This window comes from Camelina sativa, chromosome 4 (assembly GCF_030686135.1).
Source record: "Camelina sativa cultivar CO46 ecotype springtype chromosome 4, ASM3068613v1".
In the NCBI taxonomy this organism is placed as follows: domain Eukaryota; kingdom Viridiplantae; phylum Streptophyta; class Magnoliopsida; order Brassicales; family Brassicaceae; genus Camelina; species Camelina sativa.
Window position 1 is genome coordinate 16,318,511 of NC_141883.1, and position 24,063 is coordinate 16,342,573.

At 31.6% G+C, this 24,063-nt stretch overlaps 5 protein-coding genes and 1 pseudogene across 6 annotated transcripts; 3 read left to right on the forward strand and 3 right to left on the reverse strand.

Annotated features, from left to right (window-relative positions):
* The first annotated feature begins 2,763 nt into the window (after positions 1–2,763).
* On the forward strand, positions 2,764–3,479 carry LOC147945812 (uncharacterized). The gene is made up of 2 exons (XM_087510219.1): positions 2,764–3,167; positions 3,269–3,479. Exons 1-2 carry the CDS (start codon positions 2,831–2,833, stop codon positions 3,370–3,372), a joined length of 441 nt encoding a protein of 146 aa, XP_087366345.1. The 5' UTR covers positions 2,764–2,830; the 3' UTR covers positions 3,373–3,479.
* A 3,885-nt stretch (positions 3,480–7,364) lies between these two features.
* Positions 7,365–8,143, reverse strand: LOC147945813 (uncharacterized). Its single transcript, XM_087509081.1, has 2 exons — positions 7,892–8,143; positions 7,365–7,557 (listed from the first exon to the last, which is right to left on the reverse strand). The coding sequence occupies exons 1-2, from the start codon at positions 8,101–8,103 to the stop codon at positions 7,494–7,496; spliced, it is 276 nt and encodes a 91-aa protein (XP_087365207.1). The 5' UTR covers positions 8,104–8,143; the 3' UTR covers positions 7,365–7,493.
* Positions 8,144–10,596: 2,453 nt separating this feature from the next.
* Positions 10,597–11,379, reverse strand: LOC109132672 (uncharacterized). The gene is made up of 2 exons (XM_019244621.2): positions 11,128–11,379; positions 10,597–10,789 (listed from the first exon to the last, which is right to left on the reverse strand). The coding sequence occupies exons 1-2, from the start codon at positions 11,337–11,339 to the stop codon at positions 10,726–10,728; spliced, it is 276 nt and encodes a 91-aa protein (XP_019100166.2). The 5' UTR covers positions 11,340–11,379; the 3' UTR covers positions 10,597–10,725.
* Positions 11,380–13,250: 1,871 nt separating this feature from the next.
* LOC147945814 (uncharacterized) lies at positions 13,251–13,769 on the forward strand. Its single transcript, XM_087509376.1, has one exon. The coding sequence runs from the start codon at positions 13,251–13,253 to the stop codon at positions 13,767–13,769; it is 519 nt and encodes a 172-aa protein (XP_087365502.1).
* A 3,825-nt stretch (positions 13,770–17,594) lies between these two features.
* On the reverse strand, positions 17,595–19,663 carry LOC147945815 (uncharacterized; annotated as a pseudogene).
* A 573-nt stretch (positions 19,664–20,236) lies between these two features.
* LOC104780319 (arogenate dehydratase 4, chloroplastic) lies at positions 20,237–22,377 on the forward strand. Of its 2 annotated transcripts, XM_087510222.1 has the most exons (2): positions 20,349–21,563; positions 22,144–22,377. In XM_087510222.1, the coding sequence occupies exons 1-2, from the start codon at positions 20,570–20,572 to the stop codon at positions 22,194–22,196; spliced, it is 1,047 nt and encodes a 348-aa protein (XP_087366348.1). In that variant the 5' UTR covers positions 20,349–20,569; the 3' UTR covers positions 22,197–22,377. The 2 variants fall into 2 exon arrangements, with proteins under 2 accessions (XP_010503119.2, XP_087366348.1); XM_010504817.3 differs by lacking the exon at positions 22,144–22,377 and having other exon boundaries at positions 20,237–22,013.
* The last annotated feature ends 1,686 nt before the right edge of the window (positions 22,378–24,063 follow it).

The following is a 24,063-nucleotide window of genomic DNA, read 5'->3' on the forward strand; positions in this document are numbered from 1 at the left end:
AAACTTTTAAAAGTTCTTAGCTTTTAAAAAGTTTTTAAATATTATAAGTTTTAAATTTTAAAAGTTTAAAATATTATAAATATTGAAAATTTTTAAAAGGTTCAAATTTTATATTTCAAAACCTTTTAAAAGTTTAAAATATTGTAAATATTGATGCAAAACATAAATTATCTTATTTATCTACATTTGTGCTTTTTATTTCTTATGAGCTGTAAAACATATTTTTGTGTATGATTTTAGAGATGAGTTGATATTCTTTCATTAATTTTTTATTTTTGGGTCTAAGGAAGAAGGATTGACATCGCAAGACCTTAATTCGATGTTTGAGTCAAATTTTGAGGTTTAAAGAAGAAAGATGGATGACAAACACAAATGTTTTATTAGCTATACATAGGCATGACCAGTGTTACGGTTGTCACGGTTAAGGTTTATTAACCATCGGTTATGGTTAGAAATTTTTGTAACCTTAACCAGAACCGTTTTTAACAAACGGTTAAACGGTTACGTTTAAATACGGTAACGGTTCAAGCGGTTACTGTTATATACGGTTACGGTTATTTGATAATATGATACGGTTGATATTATTTGATGATATAATATATTTGATATTATTTATTTATAATTAATATGTTCTTATAGTGTACTCATATTTCTATATATCATATGATTCATATTAAATAAATAATTATTAGTATATTTTATTATGTTTTTAAAATATTATAAACCAAGTAAGGATTTTGGTTTGAGAAGTTTCTAAACGCGTGGATCTAAAACCAAATAAGTATATGGATAAAATTGTCAATAATTGGGTGTATGTGTTGACTATGCTGGTAATCATGAATTTCATAAATTTTATGAGAAAAGAAATGATTTTGTTCTTGGAGTTTGATGGGTTAACAAGTTGTGTGGTAGTCTAAAAAAAGGTTTTTTAGTGGAAGAATGTGAAGAAGTTGACGAGGAAAAAGAAGAAAAAGAGTATAACGAAGAACCAAACAGTAAAAGTTACGATGACAATTAACACAAAATTTGAAAATGAAAATGACAAGAAAGTATATGAAGAATAAGAAAACATTGAATAAAAAACACGAAAACATAGGTGGTAGCGATCAATTAAATATGAAAACGAGTTAAATTCATGATTATAAAATTTTTTCGTTTTTCTGGTGGTTAAAGAAAATAGTTTAGGATATGTGAGGTCATTAGTTTGATTTGCCTCGCCTAGACGTTAAGTTAAATTTATGATTTTTTTATTAGATTTGATTTTATAACACAACTGATTTTTATATTTTAAAAAATAGTGTATCTGAAATTTAATTTTTTTCCTTAGTACTAATTTTAATTTTTTTTATGAGATAATATTTTATTACCGTAATCAATCATATATAATTATTTATCAAAATATATCAAATAAATCCACGCTAAGCATGGGTTCAAAACCTAGTTTATATCAAGAATTGTATTATATATATATATATATATATATATATGTTAATGTACTTAAAGAACACACAAGTTTTACATAATCAGATTGATCAGCAACAATAGAAGACGATATTTTAATAAATTTTGCTTGCTCTGGAAGTGGTTACTAGATTATGAAATCAATAGTTTTGGGGACATATTGAAACATCGCTTTGTATAAGAGCAATTAAAAACTTTTCCATAATTTTATTTGCCAACTAAGCCTTTCATCGTGTTAAGAGTTTATATTATTTTTAATAATCCCCTATATATAATAGAGGAACATTTTGGCAAAAAAACTGAGGTGTCACCATTACAGAGCTCAGAACATTCTTTCTTTTATTTGTTATCAGTTTTTAAAATTATTTACATTTATTTACCATTGTATTTTTCCAAAAATACATTTAACACCCAAAATTAAATTTTTTATATTATCTTTCTAACTTAATTATATCCTTTAATTATATTTTCATAAAATCCTAAAATGAATTTTAAGAACCATTTGTTCATATGATATAATAATATAAGATTGATATTATAATAACTCTCACGGGTTAAATTTTAATTATTATACAATTTTTTTATATACATATATACTACACAATCGAATTTTAAATATTTCAATTACCCATAAATATAATAGATTTTGTAAATAAAAATTACAGTAAAAATATTAAATAATTATTTTATACCGCACTATGTGCGGGTTGTTACCTAGTGATTTTTTATTGTTTATGTATCTTTCGTAATTTAGACAGGGTATTAAATTTGATATTTTAAAATTTTGGTAAGATTTTAATATTTTAAAATTTTGAAAGATTTAAGTGAGATATTAGGAGTTTTTATTGTGTTTTAGAGTTTTTATATTTAAAGAAAACATGAAATCTGATTCTATGAGATTTTATTAGAAAACTTTGGATGATTTTTAAATAATTTACAACATAAAATAACATAGGATTTAAAATATTTTTTAAGATCATCAATTCAAAAACAAGTGATTTTAAGAATAATTTAAAAAAAAATTAAAATATCAAGTTCAATACCCCTCTTATTTTCAACTTCATGTTACCATTTTAAAATTAAAAATTTTAATGAATTTGAGAAATAGCCTTTTTATTGATAGTTTTGTATAAAACACAAAATAATAACATAAAACATTTTTAAAAAAAAACCTTTGATTCCGAAATACATAGAATGATGAACGGTAAACTTCAAATGTGAAATAATATTTTTCTTTTTCGGAGGAAAAAAAAAATTTCTTTCAGGGAAATAGCCTTAAGAACTTTATGTATGTAACTTTTGTTTGGTTGGATTACCAAAAAATCACTCTCAGTGTAAAAATTACTGTGCGAAGCAGAGAGAAACAGAGATGCAAGAAATCCTCAGCAAAATCCTCCTCCTTGTTCTTCTTCTCTTCTTTCTAAATTTCTCACCTTCCACACAACAACGACAAGAAGAAGGAATATACTACTGTGGTAACACTCCAATCCCAAACCCATCTAGTCTCATAACCTGCAGATCTGGAGAACTCTACTTCAAAACCTCAACTGGTCTCTCCCATGTCTCCGGAACAGAGGAACTGAAATTGAGAGCTAGGGTTTCTATGGAAGTCGAAGGTCGCATACCTGATTTATGCATCGCTTGTGAGAGACCAGATGGTAACTGTGGTGTTGCTCTAAGATGTCTCTGTCATCCTAAAGAATGCAGTTAAGTCTTGAACTAATTCTGACTTTGCCAATGTGAGTGAGATTTCTCTCTCTGTTTATTGATGGGTTTTGCTCTGTTTCTTTGTGGGTGACTTTTGCAGAGAATAAAGTTGTAAACTTTGGAACAAAGTCTCGAGCTTTATCTGGTAACACGCAACAGCTTCTTCCACTTGTGCCCATGGCTTTGTTTCTCATGTGGTTTTGAGATGTATACTGTTTGATCCTTGTGTTATTGAGTCTTGGGGATTTGTGTTTATGTATCCGTTTCGAATACAAATTTAGATATATATAATCTATGGTTGTTTGTTTCAATGTGTGGTGGTGCCTGGAAATGAGTATTACATCTGGGGTTAGAATTGAGATGGATTGGAGCTTATGGATTTCATACAGAAACAAAAACCAAACTGAACTATATAGGTTCTAGATTGAACAGCTAGTATAGTAAAAGATATCATTTTTAGGTGGAAGCTGTTGTGTTGGAGGATACAGATGTGCAGAACCAAGAAGTTAGAATAAGCCCGAAGTAAGAGAGTTGGTTTTAACCACTAAAGGAGCTAGCTTTGCTCTTCACATTTTGGTCCACTAGTTTTAGGATCCGAGTGGCAAGTCTCTCTGTACTGTAAGGGAGTGTGATTTCTGCTATTGTGTTCGCGCTTGATCTCATAGACTATAACGTGCCATGAAAAGATTAGGAGATGACGTTAAGGTTTGCGTAAACACGGCTGATAGATACAGTCAATGGCTTGCAAGTCGGACTTGTTTGTGGAGAGAAAGGAGCAGTAACATAGCACTATACAGTCTGAGATAATATGCTGTTGAAAGATGTGGTTGTGTCATTAGTTGTGCGAGCGCTATAAGAGACATATAATATCAACTTGGAGACCTCAATTGATCAATCTGTCTCGAGTAGGGTTTCGATTTGGCGCAAAAGATCCCAAGGACCTTAATGATAGACTCTTAATAACTAGATTGAAAGGTATAGCTGCGGATGGAGAGGGACCATATATTGAATACAGATGAGCTGAGTTTCAAAGTCTCTTGAGAGCCTAAAGAATAATATGACCAAGGATTTATATCCACAGAGATCCCCCATAAAGATATTTCTCACTACAAGTCTACAAGAGTACAACTAATGCATAAAGACAAAAATGATCTTTGAAAAGATAAAGTATTATTATTCAAACACATCTTTAACGATTACATTTTCATTTTTGACACTTTGACCAATATATAGGTAGGATTTAATTCCGGTGTGCATTTATCTCAAAAATTCTTTTCTCCTTCCCCTCCTATAATAACTTATTTATTTTCTATTTTATTTTAATGAAAAAAAATTGGTGAAAGACCATAAAACTTGTAGAAATTTCTTTAATTACTGACCCAACCAGTTTAATTCGGGTTATCCACTTGTTATCCACCCGTTACCCATTAAAATCGGATCTAAACTTTATCTTTTAATTTTCTTTCTCTCGATTCTTTCTTTCTTCTCCGGTGAACCAAATTTTTTTTGAACAATCTCTCCTTTCTTCTCTGGTCAAAATCTCATATGTTCTCTCACAATCTTAATCAAATTTGATATATTTCTCCATTTTCTTCTCTCTTTCAAAGGTAAATCTCTAAAATCTCATCTAAAATTAGGGTTTGTAAACTATGATTTAAATTCAAAATTAAAGTCAAAATCTCTAAAAATTCTGTGTTTCTTTTGTTAATCCCACCTATATCAATACCACCCAAAACGAGAAACAGTATAAATTGTCAAAAAAGGAGGAAGAACAATCCTCCAGAATGAAATTTTGGTTGGTTTTTGTGTAGGAGCGGAACAGAGACCTTTTTGTTTTGGTACAAATAAGTTTTCTTGTACAACAATGGATACAACTATGGGTACAACTAGTCATCACAAGGTGGCTGGTGAAGAAGATGAAGCAGCAACTAGAGAAGAGGCTGATGAAGCTTCAGCAAATGCAGTAGTAGGAAATTATGAGGTGGCTAGTGAAAAAGATGAAGCAGAAACATGCGAAAAAACTGATGAGATGGAAACTAAAAATATAAGCGGTGGATGAACATTGGTGAAGCTGAAGACTTGTACTAAGAAAATGAAGAACATGCCAACCTTCAAAATACCTTAAGAGTCTGTATACAAAGGAAAAGAGGGGAAAGAAGAAAGGTGAACCTGCAAAGTAAATCATAGTTGTGTGTGCAACTCGTGATAGATTACTGTTGGTATTTTTTTGTAATGGATTAATGTTGGTACTTTTTTTTGTTGACGTTAGTTTAGATGTTTGGATGCTATTTAGATGTTTTTGGTACTGAGATTTTTAGGTACAACTAAGATATTTTAGATACAACTGGGATATTTTAGGTACAACTAAGACCATTTAATAAAAATGAGTTATCGAAATTTATTTAAAATGTGTATTAAAAATAAATTTTGAATGGATTAAAAAAAATTGTGTAAAAAATGAATTAAAATGAAATTAATAAATTAAATATGGATGAAAATGAATCTCATTTAACTCATTTACCGCATGTTTTAAATGGTAAGTGAAAAAAATAATAAAATGAATCTCATTTAACACATGTTTTGAAAAATAATAAAATTTTGCCAAATTTTTCATGTAATTGTACTTCAAACCTATAGTTGTACAAGCATGAACATAGTTGTACATTACTACTTTTATCTTATTACTAGTAGTACCTTATAATAAATTAAATTTTTATAGTTGTACTTTTCATATTAGGTAATTATAATACATTTTATACAATTTCATAAGATAATATGTCTAAAATAAATGATTTACATGTTTTAACATAATTACTTGGATGAAAAATAGCAAAGTGACCATCAAAGTATTAGGAATATTTGCTCTATGTAGGACCATCAAAGTGACCATAAAATTTACATGGTCAAAGTGATCATAATATTTGCTCTATAGTTGTTTTGTGTATGTTTATATTCATTAACATAGAAATAGATGGATTTAGTTGAATTTTAAATTGTAGTACTTATAAAGTTCATAGTTGTACCGTAGTTGTACCACGAGTATGAAAATTGTCGAGTTTTAAATTAAACGTAGGTGTACCCTAGTTGTACATATTACAGTTAGTTGTACCGTAACTGCAAAAATCAATCTTGCAACCAAAAACAGAACAATCGAGTCTTATAACCAAATACAAAACAAAAACTGTTACGAACATCACTTACATAGAAACTAATCAAGGAAAATTGTTATGATATCATAACAAATACAAGTTTTTGCATTTGAAATCAACTCCTCCGCATTACTTGCACCATATTCACCAATTTTACAAATTCCTGCAACTTTACCAACTTCACAAGCTCCACCAACTCGATTTTGTTCACACCCTTGATTTTGTTCGTCATCTTTATCCAGCTCCATATGCACTACAATAAATTCAGTTTGATTCCATTCTAGATAACACAAAAGATCATCATCATCAAAGATATATATTGGTTTTTTAGGATTCACTGGAACTGGAATATAGGTAAACTTCATCTTCATCCCTACAACTACCATCACCTTTCTGCATATTTAATCGACCAATACAGAATAAGTAACCTGCTCAATAAGTGCTTTCATCAAAAGAGTGTGACGAACATCTTCTCTTGAAATCCATAGTACCAGTTCTTGCTTTTTTCAGTTGTCCCAGTTGTACCAGTTAATATCTGTTGTACCTATATCTACAGAAACGAGAAAACCTAATTTCTATCTAGTTCGATTCAACCACTAGCTACATAAATTATAAACATAATTTGACTCTAATAGACTTGAACAAAAGAGAATTAACAAGATTTACCCAATAAACATAAAAGGATCAAGCTTCAATAGAGCTTCAATGGTGGAAGTTTTGTCTTTTGTGGGTTGTGGGTCGAATGATTTTGAATTGGAGAAATAGATGAGTTGTGATTGGTTTGTTTTTTGTTTTTGTTTTTTAATATATCCAATTATCTCTAGTTTATTTAAATAATACAAAAATAAAAGGGGCAAAATTGAGAATTAGAATTATTGTGAAAGTACAGGGGTATGTAGAATTAAAGAGGATAATATAGAAAAGAATTTTTGAAATAGGGGCACACAAAAATTAAATCCTATATAGGTAGTCTTAATAACGCATATAATTTTTTTTATATATAGGTTTTGATTGGAAATGATATTGTTTATGAAAAGCAAGCCTCTATGTTTGAATGGTCTTTTTATTGAACTTCCACGAAACAACAACACTTCTTAGTAAAGGAACACAAGTGATGTAGTAAAATATAGTGATATGAGTATAAGTATTGGTATCTACTGCATGAGTCTCCTTTGATCAATTTCTCTTTCCTCGAACCTCAGTTTCCTCATTGTACGTATTATTCTTCCCATGTGAATTCCTGACCATGTACAAAATACTTGAAACTTAGAACAAAGCAAACTTTTACTATTTATGTATGAAATTTCAAATTCAAGACATAAGTGTAACAAACAGGAGTGTTAATTTGGATCAAGAATCCACATGTTAACTATAGTCTATAAATGTCATAACATGGAATTAGTTCTAAAGGTTCAACAAAAGATTTAAGCCTTTTGAAGTTAGTCTATCATGCCAACCAAACATGCAAAATCTGTTACCACGTTGCAAAGATGATTGTATGGTGCGTGTCTAGTTTGTTAAAGCGATCATATGTATCAGTAAATTATAAAAGAAGTAATGAAAACAAAGTGTACCTTGAACTGGTTTTTGGAGGGGTAGGACCACCACATTTGATCTTGCAATTTTCAAAGCAATTTCCATCAAAATCAGTGCAATTGCGAGAACAATACCGAAAGCAACCTATCCAAGTCCTTCCATGTCTATGTTTATGAATATGTCTTGCTTCTCCTCCTATCGCAGCAATCATCACCAACATTATCACCATTATCACATTCCATTTTGCCATTTTCTTTTTCTTTTGAAAACAATCTTTTCTTTTGTTTTGTTCGTTTGCCTTCTGATGAATCGTTAGGTTCTATTTATAAAATGTTTAGTACATTTCGATAGAAAGTTAGTTTGCTGGTCAATTTGAATTGGTTTTCTAACAAATTTGGATTTGAATACATCTTAAATGATTTTTATTTTCTACTTACTTCAAATAAAGATTTCATCTCTCAAGGTAAGATTTAACAAATCTATATATACATTTTTGAAGTACATTTTGGATTCTATCATTTTATTTGTACTTATTTACAAAGTTAATCTCTAAAAAAATTCCAAAAATAGAATTATTTCAGATTTTGTTTCTAAAATATTTTACATTCCATTCCAACTAAAAAAAATTACAGCAAAATAAATATGGAAAAAGAATCTAAGATATATTTAACCACATCTTCTATTGTGTTTTGAAGATATTCAATCTCTTACGGGGTGTATTGAAACCATGATTTAATGATATTTAGGAAATTTATCTTAGGTTCTATGATTTAATGATATTTAGGAAATTTGATCATGTCCTTAGAGAATTTTAATGATATCTAGGAAATTTGAAATTTTGATAGATTTTAGGGAAGTTGATATGATTTATGGTAAAATTCTTTCAAATCCCACCTAAAATTATGAGATTTAGATTTCTGTATTTTTAATTAAACAAATCTTCTCAAATCCTCTAGAATCCCTAAAACTTATTAAAATCCAAATTCATAAACTGTTTTATATAACAGTGGATTTTAAAGTAGATTTTTAAATTATCAATTCAATAACTGTGGATTTTAATGAAAATTTTAAAATCCATGATTAAATAAGATAGAATTTGTAAATTTTTCACAAATCAGTTAAAATGTCAAGTTGAATACACCTTTAATCCTTTGCAAAGAAAGAAAACAACAATTTGATTGCCAATTTATTTTCCAAAACCTGTGAGATTTTATTCTTAACTAAGAAAAATTTTGATTTCACATTTATTTAAATAGTATAATTAATATATAGAAACTTAACAAAATTTTAAAATATTACAAATATGTAAAATTAAAAAATTTAAAATACTATAAAATATAGTTATATAGTAAATAGTTATAAAAAAGACATGTTGAAATTAGTTAAATATCATTAAATTTGTAACGCTGGTTTCCCTGGTGGACCCAGAACCGGCCGGGAGGGAAGCAACCCAAGCAGGGAAGCAACCCAAGCGAAGGTTTAGAGCCCCAAATTTTTTTTCTTTTTTTCTTTAGTAATTAAGGCTTTTTTTTAAGTTTTATCGGTAAATCTATAGAAAAATGTTCAATTTTATAGAAAATAAATAGATTTTTGCTTGAAAAATCAGATTTTAGTATGAATTGGATCAAAAGTTTTAAACTTTTAGTGTGAATCTAATAAAAAAAGGTCCATAGTTTTTTTCTTTTTAATATAAAGGGTGAAAACAAAATTATTTTAAGGCCTCTAAACCGGATTGTGCGTAGGGCACTCAGTAATACCGGACAGGCACTGAGTGGACCTATCATAAATCCAAAATGATAGATCACCGTCCAAAGTTATTTCTTAAAACTACTGTTTCCATTATGGTTCTGCGCATGCACTCACACAAATCACTGATTAAACGACTCAAAAGAGAGAAGATTCTTACCCCAGAACTCCAGAGCTAAGAATCGAGGTTGAAAAGTGTGAAAAAGATAGGATTTTTTAGGGTTTATGACAGCTAAAGAATGGAAGAAGAGAAGAAAGGGTTTCGAGAGAAGATTATTTATAACAGAGAGAGTTTTAAGTTCTTTGGTCTTTTTTTAGGGTTCTTGTTTTTGCGACTTCGAACCGAACCGGGAATCCGGTTTTTTCAGTTAAAGAGTCACCGAATAAAATTTGGTTTAAATCAGTTCGGTTATTGATTCGATTAATTTAAATTTTTGTAGAATAACTATGTTTGGTTTGGCCGGTTGGTGCAGGGAATGTAAAAGAATTTGGTAAAATTTCGTGAAATTCAATTGAATTCGGTTGAGAATGGTTCTTGAAAGTAGAAAAAGCCGGTTAACCGTTTGGTTCGATCAAAATTCAAACAGAGGAGACTCTTCGTAAATCGTTATCGGGTAAATCATCCTCTGACGAAGCTCAGGGGAACGTCGTCCGTGTTCTCTCAAAGCTTCAAAAGCAGCGAAACCGAAGATAGATGCTGCCATTAAGCTTGCGTAAAAGTATAGGTATTGCAGAACCTAAAGAAGTAAAGGTATACTAATCAACATTTTCATCTGTCTTCATAAGTAAACCATAACGAAAGGTTCTCTTTCATTTCAGAAACTTGTAATTACTCCTGTAACGAAAGGTAAAGTATTATTATTCAAACACATCTTTAACGATTACATTTTCTTTTTTGACACTTTGACCAATATATAGGTAGTCTTAATAACGCATATAATTTTTTAAATATAGGTTTTGATTGGAAATGATATTGTTTATGAAAAGCAAGCCTCTATATTTGAATGGTCTTTTTATTGAATTCCCACGAAACAACAACACTTCTTAGTAAAGGAACACAGGTGATGTAGTAAAATATAGTGATATGAGTATAAGTATTGGTCTCTACTGCATGAGTCTCCTTTGATCAATTTCTCTTTCCTCGAACCTCAGTTTCCTCATTGTACGTATTATTCTTCCCATGTGAATTCCTGACCATGTACAAAATACTTGAAACTTAGAACAAAGCAAAACTTTTACTATTTATGTATGAAATTTCAAATTCAAGACATAAGTGTGACAAAAAGGAGTGTTAGTTTGGATCAAAAATCCACATGTTAACTATAAATGTCATAACATGGAACGGTTTAGTTCTAAAGGTTCAACAAAAGATTTAAGCCTTTTGTCTTTTGAAGTTAGTCTATCATGCCAACCAAACATGCAAAATCTGTTACCACGTTGCAAAGATGATTGTATGGTGCGTGTCTAGTTTGTTAAACGATCATATGTATCAGTAAATTATAAAAGAAGTAATGAAAACAAAGTGTACCTTGAACTGGTTTTTGGAGGGGTAGGACCACCACATTTGATCTTGCAATTTTCAAAGCAATTTCCATCAAAATCAGTGCAATTGCGAGAACAATACGGAAAGCAACCTATCCAAGTCCTTCCATGTCTATGTTTATGAATATGTCTTGCTTCTCCTCCTATCGCAGCAATCATCACCAACATTATCACCATTATCACAATCCATTTTGCCATTTTCTTTTTCTTTTGAAAACAATCTTTTCTTTTGTTTTGTTCGTTTGCCTTCTGATGAATCGCTAGGTTCTATTTATAAAAATGTTTAGTACATTTCTATAGAAAGTTAGTTTGCTGGTCAATTTGAATTGGTTTTCTAACAAATTTGGATTTGAATACGTCTTAAATGATTTTTATTTTCTATTTACTTCTAATAAAGATTCCATCTCTCTAGGTAAGATTTAACAGATACAGTATAGAATCTGAATTCAACGCGAGAAAGTCAACTTAAAATCATTGAAAATCAAGATTTTGATTTCAGTCGTCTGTGTTACACTATTACGAGGTTCTAACCCGCGGAAAATCGCGGGTTGAATTTTTTTTTGATGAAAATTTTAAATAATTTATTTTGTTATTATGTTATTTATAAAGATTTGTGATTAAAAATTCAGTTCGTTTATTTTAAAATTTTGTATTTTAAATATGTTTATTGAAAACCTGTCAATAAAATATTTGCATGTAATGAATAAAATTGTTTAAACCTTTGTCAATTAAACGCAATCCTTAATATAGTTGTGAAGTAAGCAAAAAGATATAACTAAGATGTAAAAAGAGCAACTAAATATAGCTAGTGAAGGTTCTGAAAAACCTCTTAAAAAACAACAGTCATTGTTTTTTTCCGTGGCTTCCCTTACTTGTCTGTAATAAGCACCTTCAAACATTAAATATATTCAAATCTCAACTTAGTTTTATTTTCCTAAAGAACGGTGACTAAAAAAAAATATAACTTTTTTTAAATAGATAAGATACTATATCTATATCTTTTATTTTTTATTTATTAATTTTTAAAATCTAAGCCGTTAAACGAAACTGTTATATATTTTATTATATTTGATTTTTGATAAAAAAATTTAACCCATACCGAAAAGTTTTTTGATAAAATTTGTAGTTATATAGATTTTATTCGATTAGATTTTTAAAATCTTAGCAGTTAATTTTTTTTCTTTATAGTGCAAATTAGTTTTGATTCTAATAGATTTTTTTTTTACTTTTCTAAAATTTATTTTATTTTATGTGTCTCCAATTTTTGTTTTTTAATTAATTATATTTACTTAATTAATTTTAATTAAGTTTTTCTAATGGTAATTGAATGTAATTTTTTACACATTTTAAGGTTAGTTTCATATTTGTACTTCTCAATTAATATAGTAGGATATTCGTGTCTTCTATCTATGTATATGTGTTTTAATTTATTTTTTATGTATGGGTTGACAAATTATGGTTGTTTGGTTTAGTTTCGGTTATAGGTCTTTAACAGATCGGCAAAATGTAAAATTTACTGTATTTTCGGTTATAGACTCAATTCGGTTCTCGGTTAACCAAAATATTTTGTTTTTTTTATTTGAATAACCGGATTATACAACATTTAAACCGGTTTTTCTAAATTGAAACCAATTTTTGTCAATAACCAAACCAAATCGAATGATCCTAATGTTACCGAAAAAACGGAATTATTCAAAAATAACTGAAAAATTGGTTTTAAAAAATAAATTGGTTAATTTTTGTTAAAAAAATTCAAAATCAAAATTAACCGATAATAGAACCGAACCAATTTTATGTCTATTAATTTTGGTAACATTTTGAAATGGAGACTAACCAAATTAAGAAGGGAACCAAATTGAACAGAACAGCAGAATTCCGAGGGGTATACACTTACGTTGAGATTGAACGAAACACTCTAAAAGAAGTTATGGATTACCCTATCATAAGTGATTCATAGCCCTATTTTTGTATTGGTGATCAAATCAACAATGTAAGAGTTCAAATTTTATTTAAGGATAACGGAGGAGTAATAGTTTTTGCACTGAATAATATTTGAAAGAGAGAGTGAAAAAGCTTCCAGGCACGGGAATCGAGACCCTCTTATCAATCATGCCTTCCGGCGCCGATGAGACCTCTGTTCACTGGTGTCGGGAGGTGACAAACCTGCTTAACCCTTCTGCTACTTACCTAAGCTTTTCTCTGTCCTCTGATTCTATCTCTAATCTTTCTCCCCCTAAAAATCCAAGAGAAACTCTCCAAGAAGTTTTATTTTCTAAGGGTTACTTTACCGAAGGAAGAGTTAATCGTTACTCTACAAGCTCCGATCTGGACCAGATCTCGGATGCATATCCGCTTGTGAACCCTACAACAGAAGCTTCAAAACTGTCCAGCTGGTCCTTATCTCATACATCTGAGCAAGACTTCACCACCACATCATTTGGCTCTAGATCTGGACTAGCATCGTTACCACCATTGTCTCCTTTCCTCTGGATTTCGTTGATGGCAAGAGTTTCTCTTGGACCATCAGATGTGTCTTTTCCAGTGGGAACGCTGACGGCACACGGCGATCGCATAAGCTGGCGGATGGTCCAACAAGGTGTCTCATCGCCGCACGCCACTCCGATCTGACAAAACGACGGCGACTCTTGCTCTCATCTCCCAAATGCATCAACCCTAGGGTGTAATAGGATGGGCCTCGATTATCTTTGTGGCCCATTAACCCCTCTGTGACCCATATCCAGGTCTGAATTCTCAACTGTTCTGCTAAGTTTCTCTCAGAATCGTGTTTGCTTGATAATGGAGAGAAAGGTCTCCCATTCGGTCATAGGAACACTGTCTTAAGAGAATACTAGCTTAATCAATCCTCAAAACCGTTTGGATATTGTACTTTACTTGTCACCGGATATAAGTTTAAGGTTGCAGCTTTGTGGAGTCTCGATTATTATCTGCTATGTTGCGTATCAAGCTGCTGACCCTTCCCCTGACCTTGAACCAAGTATAAACCCTCCCAGATCCAATGTCGATAAGTCTCTATCAAGCTCACCCTCTTTAGCACCTACTATTTCTGTTTGGTCAAGTCGAGGTTTCCTCGGTAACAGAACATTGGCGTCTTTAGAATGGTTTGATAGTCCTATGTGTCGAGGCCGTTTTATTAGCTTTGGTTGAATGGTTGCAATGTGTAGCTCTACTTATGAACCTGAACCGACTATGTTTTTGAACCCGCTGCTTATACCCATTAACCCCACTTCCCACCTATCACCACTAGATCTTAAGCTAGGGTCTGTTGTCAACTCTCAAGGACAAACTGATTACAAGCTTTGTGTGGATTTCCTTAACCTCCATGGCGTTGAGCTTCATGTGAGGGAGGACCCACCTGCATTGTTACAGTTTGATACCCATTCTCTGTGAAACCGTATGTAGCTTCATCTAGTATCATGAGGTCTGTTCCTAAAAGTTTGAAGGACTATGTGCCTATGCTCATGAACCCTTTCCTGTTGGCAAAAAGCCCTCCAACTGGTTCCCCCGTGGAACACCTTTCTACAAGCTCGACTGCGTTGTACGCTAGAACCATCTATGACCAATCTTTGGTTGAGGATCTCGTGAAGCCTGGCTTTAAAGACGAATCCACCTTGGCTCCAATAGACTTCTCAAATATTGTAAAAGTTGTCCAAGTTGAAAATCCCTTTGTTAAGCTCATAAAGCTCTTATCCTTATGTTGCTTTGCTTATGTTAAATCTTGTTGTAAGAACACACCTCTTTTTGAGGATCCAGTCTAATTGAAAGCATTTGTTTGACAAAAAAAAAAAAAAAAAAAAAAAAAAGTTTTTGCACTGAAAGTTTAGAACATTATTTAAGATGAAACAAATATACTTCGCTAAAATATGATACACAAATAATAGTTAACTAGGAGATATCACGTGCTTTAAGCATGGGTCAACATTTTAAGAAAAAATTATAATATAATAAGAAAATTTATTATTATATTTCTTTTAAAAAGTTATTTTAAAATAAAATAAAATAAAAGAAAGATGATAGTAAAATCATAATTTGAAATCTTAATAAAATCTTCGAAATCTAGTTATTAAAAATAATTTTATTGTGGATATAAAATTTTAGTTGAAATTCTGATTGGTTTATATATATTTTTTTTTTAAATTTAGTAATTTTCGTCCATAATTTTATTAGAGAAAGAGAAAATAAGTTTTTTAATTAATAATTATCTGTATTTTTAAAAAAGGGCAATTGACAAAAATAGCACATATTTAAGTTTTTGTTCCAAAACTAGCACACACATTCAAATATTCCAAATTTAGCACAAATTTGTATATCATTAAAATTAATTATAACTTTTTACTTACGATTTTGAAAGCTTAAGTGAAGTTTCCAATGCTTACGGTGAAGCCTTCGGTCTTGTTCTTCTTCTTCATTTATCAATTACGATCTTAAATTTTGAGATTTTCAAAGTGATTTTTATGGCTTTTAATTGAGAAATTGGGTAAATTTGTAGTGAATGTCATCGTGATGATTATTGTAAGAAGAAGCAAAAGAAGAATGAAGATGGAAGAAAAAGAACGAAGATGGAAGAGAACAAAGACCGGAGAAGCCACGTCTTTACGATGTAACGGAGATGCGAGGTCCTTGTTACTCCATTCTCAGCCAGAACATTCTTTGAGATTCCTGAAGAAACTCTTCTACGATATGTATGTCTGATTATGAGTGGTGGTCTCAGAGCTAAACCAATGTTAATTTGGGTATTGGAATTGTTTGGGCATTGGTTGGTAATAAATGAAATCTGATTATGAGTGGTGGCTTGAATTGTTGGGTATTGGAATCTGAACTGTGAATAAAATAGAAAATCATATGTAATTTGGAAGCTGAAATGTGTATTTGAGTGGTACTCTCTCCTCTTTGGACATCAAAGTTGTTGCATACCAAGTGTTTGATATAATGTCATTGGAAACAAAGCAGTTGGTAAATGTACGAAAGTTTGTCGTTTTCGTCGATGTCGATGTCGATGTCTTCGGCTTGTGCTTCGTCGATGATGGAGTTGGCTAGTAGTGTTGATGATGCGGAGTACAACGGGGGATGATCTTCTAATTATGATCATCATCATTTCTGGGAATTCTGGATATTTAGGAAAATCTTCCTAAGTTTCAAGAACATCTTCCTAAACATCATGAAAACCTTCCTAAATCTTAAGAAATGAGTTTTTGAATCTTTTAATTTATGTTTTGCCATTAATTTATATTTTGCCATAATGTATTACATATAACTCCACTTGGTGAGTTATATTTGATTTTATTTTGTGCACATCCTGATATTTTATCTATATATAGAAGATTAATAATTTGATTTTGTGTCTTCTTAAATATTTTATGAACGCTATCCTGAAGTTTAAGGTTTTCTTCCTAAATATTATTACTTGATTGCAGGTTATGTCGTATAGTACTGGTTGTGAGACTCCTTAATCTAATTTTGAAGATGGTTGAGTCTTTAAGGTAAAATGTGGTCTTGTTAGTGTTCAAGATGATAGTCATACAAATGAGCTTATGATTCATTATACTCTAGGATCTAGGTTACAATAGTTGTAGATGATGGATCAAAGAACAATATAACATGATTGAGTTTACTACAGGCTCTCTTTAATTTCAAGGACTCTTTGAAATTTCAGGATAAATTCCACAAAATTCAGTAATGATTACATGAAATTCATGAAGGATTCTTTAAACTTCAGGATGATCTTCATAAAAATTTTAGATTTCATGATGACTTTCATAAAAAGTCTGGATATTCATAAACACCAAGATATGCACAATACTCATTACTAATGGAGTAATCTTTAACATAAGGAAATACATCAAAAAGAGGTTAGAAACACATTTATTTAAATTTAGGAAACATTCAGTAATATTTAGGAATGACTCTTTAAAATTCAGGATAACATTCATAAAAATTTAGAAAAATGCAAAATCAAATCATTACTCCTATAGATATGTATATAATGTCATGATGTGCACAAAATATAATCAAATATCCACACTAAATCGAGTAATCTGTGATACATCAAGGTAAAACAGGAAATGAAAATGGGTCAAAAAGTCATTTCTTTAAATTTAGGAAGGATTCATAATGTTTAGGAAGAATCATTGAATTTTAGGGAAGTTTTCCTAAATATTAAGAAATCTCAAAAAATGCTGATGACCAGAACCATAATTACGTCCATGTGTTGTGGAAACCTCTGCTTTACCATGGGACATACTAGCTCTTCCATTGCTCTTTGTCTCTGCTAAGTATATTGTGCCTATTGAGACTATAATTTGATGATTGATCACTTTGTACAAACAGATTTAAGCAATTTCACAGCAGATGATAACCTAAGTGTCTGCTTAATCTTCTCTACATCAAATCCACCTTTCCTTCAAAAAAATAGGACATGGAGCTGTTTTTGTAAGTTCACACGCTTTTCTGGATACAACAAGACTGAGAATCTGAGATACTGTTCTATGATTGCAAAATTGAACAGAAGAGTCCTAAGACTAATACAAACAACTAACCTTCACATCAAAAGGGAGATGACCCATAAAGACTGTCCTATTATAATCATAAAAATGAGCATCAACCTGACTTTTCCGTTTCTTACAAGGCGGACCTGCTCTATCAACGCGGATATTATTGCCATCAATCTGAATATAACATAAAACCATAAATCAATCTACACATAAACAAAAAGGCTAAGAGGGTATATTACCAGAGACATATTATGTGCCAAAGAAGAATTAACATACTTCTCTCTTTCAAACAGATTGACATTAGACTTTTCTTCACTAAACTTCAAAATCAGAATTACAATACATGGTTTCAAGCACAGACCTTAAACTTTCTCATCGATTTTGTTTCAGCATTATAGTTCCTTTCCTTGTCCTCTTCTGACTAATCAATTGAAAAAAACAAACAAAATCAACAATTAAACACAAAACTCAATCTAAATAACTCATCTTTAAGCTATAAGAAACTCACATTGATAATAGGCACATAACATATCCTCACAGATTCAATTACACCCAAATTACTAAATATCCTCAAGATGACTTTTTCTTAACCTTAAATGGCAAATTCCCAACGAAAACAGTTCTAACAAGCTTACTCTCATCACCAAATCCTTCTTTTAAAACCATCGGATCAGCTACTTCATGAGCTTTCTTCCTCTGCTCACCAACCTTCTTCTCCTTATTCATCTCAATGATTCCCTCATATTCGTTCCCAATCCCATCTCTCTTCCTTTTCTTCCTTTTTGAATCCAATCTAGTTTCTACAACAACCTCTGAATTTGTCTCTTTCTCAAAATCTGAAAATTAATTTCTTCTCCTTTTTAGAATTTTTTTGACTTCACAGAGAAAATTGTTTCTTCTTCATCATTCTCCTCATTTCGTTTCTTCTCACCTTTGATTTATTGAGGTTGATTTTACCGGAAAGGGTTATTGTCGGAGAAAAGACTCGAAATCTGGAGCTTTCACCTTTAGCCACATCGTCGGAGAAGAAAGTGGTGAAAATACCTAATTTAGTCTAAGGTTCATCGTTTGAGATTTGGCCTCTGTTTCCTTCAATTAATTTTATTATCTAAGATAAAAATATTAATATTTACTAATGCTACTTTTGAAACTTTTGAGGATGTATGTTAATTTTGGAATAAAAATTTAGATTAGTGCTATTTTAGGGTATTTCTCTTTAAAAAACTTAGCTGTTAATTTTCTTTTTATTTTTTTTTTCAAGTACAAATTAGTTTTGATTTGAATAGATTTTTTTTTTACTTTTCTAGATTTTTTATTTTTGATCTGTCAACGTTTTTTATTTTTAATTAATTAGATTTATTTAATTAATTAATTAATCTTAATTAAATTTTCAAATGGTAATTGAACGTAATTTTTACACATTTTAAGGTTAGTTTCATATTTGTACATCCCAATTAATATAGTAGGATATGCATATTACTCTTTCCATTTCACAAAGAATATTATTTTGACACATTTCACATAAATCAAAAAAATTTGAACTATACATGTTACCTTATTAAAAGTGTTTAATAGTTTAATTTCAATGAAATAAATTTTGGAGTTATGAAGAAATTAGAAAATTTAGCATAAAAACATATTGGAAAATAAAATGACATTTTTCGTGAAACGATAAATTTTCTCTAAAATAACATTATCTGTAAAACGGGTGTATTTTTTATAAACTATTAAAACAATAAAAAAACACATTTAAGCATGAAAAAAGAAACAAAAATTTAGAAAACCCCACCACGTGTTTGATAAACTGAAGGTTGTAAACCATATATGTAAGCAAGTCCTAGATATTTCGTTTTAACTTTTTACTGCCCATATGTAAACCACTTCCTAGCTTCAACCAAATTATATTCCATCTAGCTACCTTTACTAGAAACCGATTCAATCTGCAAAAGCCAAAAAGTATTTACCAATCAAATACAGATCATAAATTCCAAATGATAGATCACCGTCCGACATTTCTTAACACATGACATGATATTCATTTTGTTAACTAGCTAACACCGTAACACGTACCAAATATTTTCACCAAAGCAAACAAATTAATAATACACATCTTCAAAACTGAAATTGACCTATAACTTCATAAATCCAAAATGATAGATCACCGTCCAAAGTTATTTCTTAAAACTACTGTTTCCATTATGGCCTGCGCATGCACTCACAGATTTGGACGATCGTGTCAAAGTAAAAGAAGGTGAGCTAAACCGTACGTGTTATTCGTGGACATATAAATTCCGCATAAGACAACGGAAACCTTGGGCCTACTACTGCAAATGTCTCTCTTTTATATTTTATCAAAACTTGTAGGATATCTTTCGTAAAACTTTATCATTCAAAATTTTCGAAGCTAGGTAACTAATTAACTTCATATTCAATATTTTTTCAAAGAAAAATTTACCACCCTTGCTCTAAATAAACACCAATGATACTAACATAAAAGCTGATATTGCTAGAAAAATCTATGGACGTAAACCAACAATACAAAACCATGGTAAGAACTAAAAGAAGAACATCGCTTTCACGTAAACCAATAATATAAAATATTTTGCGAAAACACTACACATTTTTTAAATTCCAATCTATAGCTTTAAGAAATTATAATCAAATATAATATATAGAAATTACATGGAAGGTGGTAGGTGAATGATTTTACCGAATTATACAAACGTCAAGACTCATTTTGCAAAAAACAAAACTTATTCTTGTGTGTGTATATAAGACCATCTCTCTTCTCTCCTTATCTCTCAGCTTTGAGCTTCTCTCTCAACGAAAGAACTCAAGCTTCTCAAACTCTGTAATCCATAATACGCCGCCGTTTTGATTCTTAATTCTTGTTTTGTCATACCATCGTCATTATAAATCATGCAAGCCGCTACGTCGTGTGATCTCAAGTTCCGATCAACAACTCCGACAGCTAGGAGGAACAAACGTTTCTCCCACGTGATTCCAAGGCGCGTGTCTGTTACTTGCGGTTATAGGTCGGAGTCGTTTAGCTTCCCTAACGGTGTCTCCGTGAACCGAGCTGATTGGCAAAGCTCATGTGCAATTTTATCTAGCAAAGTTGCTTCCGTTGAAAACTCCGGCGGTTTAGCCGACAAAATCGCCGCCGTTAACGGTCACACGAACGGCTCCGTCAATCTTGGTATCGTCGCGGTTGAGTCCACTAACGGAAAATTAGCTCCGGTACCGGTTCAGCCGTTGACGATTACTGATTTATCTCCGGCACCGTTGCATGGTTCTAGTCTCCGTGTAGCTTACCAAGGAGTTCCCGGCGCGTACTCGGAAGCAGCCGCCGGAAAAGCTTATCCCAATTGCGACGCTATTCCTTGTGACCAGTTCGACGTTGCTTTTCAGGCGGTGGAGCTTTGGATCGCTGATAGAGCCGTGCTTCCGGTTGAGAACTCACTCGGTGGTTCAATCCATCGGAACTATGATCTTCTCCTCCGTCACCGTCTCCACATCGTCGGAGAAGTTCAGATTCCGGTTCACCATTGCCTCCTCGCACTCCCGGGAGTCCGAACTGCTTGCGTTTCGCGGGTGATTTCTCATCCGCAAGCCTTGGCTCAGACGGAACACTCTCTGGACGTCCTTACACCACACGCAGCGCGTGAGGCTTTCCACGACACAGCGGCTGCTGCAGAATACATCGCGGCTAACAACCTCCACGACACGGCAGCTGTGGCGAGCGCACGCGCCGCAGAGCTATACAACCTCCAGATATTAGCGGACGGTATCCAAGACGATCCGGGGAACGTCACACGCTTTCTAATGCTAGCGCGTGAACCTATAATCCCACGCACGGACCGGCCGTTCAAGACGAGCATCGTCTTCGCTGCACAAGAGCACAAAGGAACAAGCGTTCTCTTCAAAGTCCTCTCGGCCTTTGCTTTCAGAGACATTAGCTTGACCAAGATCGAGTCGCGGCCTCACCACAACCGCCCACTCAGGGTCGTTGGTGACGGGAGCTTTGGCACGGCCAAGAACTTCGAGTACATGTTTTATGTTGACTTTGAAGCGTCGATGGCGGAGCCGCGTGCACAGAACGCGCTTGCGGAGGTTCAAGAGTACACGTCGTTCTTAAGAGTGCTGGGAAGTTACCCCATGGATATGACACCATGGTCCATGACATCCACCGAAGACGCATGACCCCATCGTTAAAGCAAAAAAAACAAAACAAACCAATAAGTTTATTAAATTTTTATGTATTTTTTGTTGTTGTGAAAATTGTGGTGTATACTGAAATGAAACCGTAAATGTAGAGCTCATTATTCACGTGGTGATTAGGAGAAGAAAACAATTTATTTTATTTGTCTGTTACGATATTACCAGATCTCTTACTTTTTTAATAGTGATGAACATTAAGGTTCGCAGAATCTTTTATTGAAGAGTTCCTTTGATTTTATTTTGTAACTTCACTCAATTTTAATCAAGAAAAGCAAAGAATATTGGCAATTTAGAAAATAGAGTACATATTTTTGTTTTTATCTAATCAACGTTACTAGTATTTTGTTCTCAGGCTGTGTTTAGTATATGTTTTTTTAACGTAGAGATGTTCGTAATTATGTTTCAGTCGCTGGGAGCTATCATAGGCTTGAGACCGACCACTTAAAATTTGTTTAATTAGCATCGTGTTTAAAATCTTTTGTTTTATGTGAAGACTTTCATCTCCATTTCACTGTTGACCAAAGTTCTTCCTAAACTAACCACTATGGCTCCGATTGGTAACTACTTTTAAAAAAAGCGTTTAAAAAATTTATAACAGTTGTAGAGAAGGTGGTTAAAAAGAAAGCGATTAAAGATAGCGGACGGAAAAGATGGTACTGTAAAAGAAAGCGGTTAAGTATTTAGTTTGATTGGTAATATTGTAGCGGTTGAAAAGTATAAAGAATAATAAATTATAAAAATTGATATTTGTTTAGTTAAAAGATGAAAAAATGGAATAATAAAATTTTATCTAATTCAAAATATAAAATATTAATATATTTAAATAATACTAAGGAAATTATCAAATGTGATATTAACAAAATTATCAAATATTTTGTTTAAATCTCCACTAGATAATATTAAAAAAATCATAATCTCCATTGAAAAAAAGCAAATTACTATTCAAATCATAATCTTGACTTAATATTTGTTGCTATTTCTTCTCAAAAATTTTTTTAAAGGTTAATAAAACCAAAAAGCATAGAAATATAAAAGACCCAAATAACTGTGAATGATCCAAAAAAAGACCCACATAATACTAAATTTATTTAGAAGAAAAAGATTACGTTTAAAGTTGTATATATTATTCATAAATTGTAGATAGCGTGAAGAAAAGTCAAGGTCACGTGTGACCCAAAAAGAAAAGTCAAGGTCACGTGTGAACCCAAAAAGGTTCAACGTTTGTTGGTTTAAAAACAAATCAAGGAGCTCGCCCGATTGATTTCTAGGTCACTTACAAGAAATTGGAATTACAATTTCCAAGAAACTTATATGTTACAAAATTGTAATCACACATGCATTATATATATCCACAGATATAGCTTTTATTGTTTTACTTTCGTTTTCTGGTGAGTAAAGATACTTTTAGAATCGACCAAACTTATACTATAGAATTCATACCAAAAAAAAAGATACTTGAATTTCCTCATTCAGTTTTGGTTACAATTGTTTGGAAATTCAGCTGAATGTATGTTAAGTCCAAAGCTATAAACAGAGCCGATTTCTAATGATCTAGAGACTTGAAAGAAAAGAGATACATAACTAGGTGTAGTTCTATATATTACAAACAAATTTGAGACTACTGAAAACATTGTATAGCCTTTTACAGCTTATATTATACGTCTAATATATTTTATTTGAATATAGTCTAAAACAATGCCTTGTGCTAACTTTATAGAAAGTTAGGTCTGGCTATAAAAACTTGTTACGGATACGTCTGAATTCACAGTCTAGCCATATAAAGAGTCTTCCACCAAACATTTGTACTAATTATCATCTTGGAGGATTTTAAACCAAACTCCAGACTAATCATCTAAATGTATTTAAAAACTAGTAATAATTGTAATCCACTTAAAACATCTGTAGTGACCAAAACAAGATACCATTTACGATTAGTAGATTGGAAATATATTTCCATCACTCGAAGTTAGACATTGGAACCACTTCCCACAAAACAATCACGAATTAATCTGAATTTTAACTATCTCTAAAATCATCGTAGTCAACAAAACAAAACTTACTTTAAATTTTCAGGTGGGAGAACGATTATGTGATGATTGTAGGAGAGAAAAATAACCATTTGGGGTTTGGTGGGAGAGAAATAGTCGAAAATATTTGATATATGTAATTTATAAATCTAGCATCATCATGTT

Excerpts from the sequence above, each read along its gene's own strand:
- LOC147945812 (XM_087510219.1), top strand. The coding sequence starts at position 2,831 with ATGCAAGAAATCCTCAGCAAAATCCTCCTCCTTGTTCTTCTTCTCTTC. Across the intron at positions 3,168-3,268 it reads CTGTCATCCTAAAGAATGCA|AGAATAAAGTTGTAAACTTT; the intron begins GTTAAGTCTTGA and ends TGACTTTTGCAG.
- LOC147945813 (XM_087509081.1), bottom strand. The coding sequence starts at position 8,103 with ATGGCAAAATGGAATGTGATAATGGTGATAATGTTGGTGATGATTGCT. Across the intron at positions 7,558-7,891 it reads CCTCCAAAAACCAGTTCAAG|GAATTCACATGGGAAGAATA; the intron begins GTACACTTTGTT and ends GTACATGGTCAG.
- LOC109132672 (XM_019244621.2), bottom strand. The coding sequence starts at position 11,339 with ATGGCAAAATGGATTGTGATAATGGTGATAATGTTGGTGATGATTGCT. Across the intron at positions 10,790-11,127 it reads CCTCCAAAAACCAGTTCAAG|GAATTCACATGGGAAGAATA; the intron begins GTACACTTTGTT and ends GTACATGGTCAG.
- LOC147945814 (XM_087509376.1), top strand. The coding sequence starts at position 13,251 with ATGCCTTCCGGCGCCGATGAGACCTCTGTTCACTGGTGTCGGGAGGTG.
- LOC104780319 (XM_010504817.3), top strand. The coding sequence starts at position 20,570 with ATGCAAGCCGCTACGTCGTGTGATCTCAAGTTCCGATCAACAACTCCG.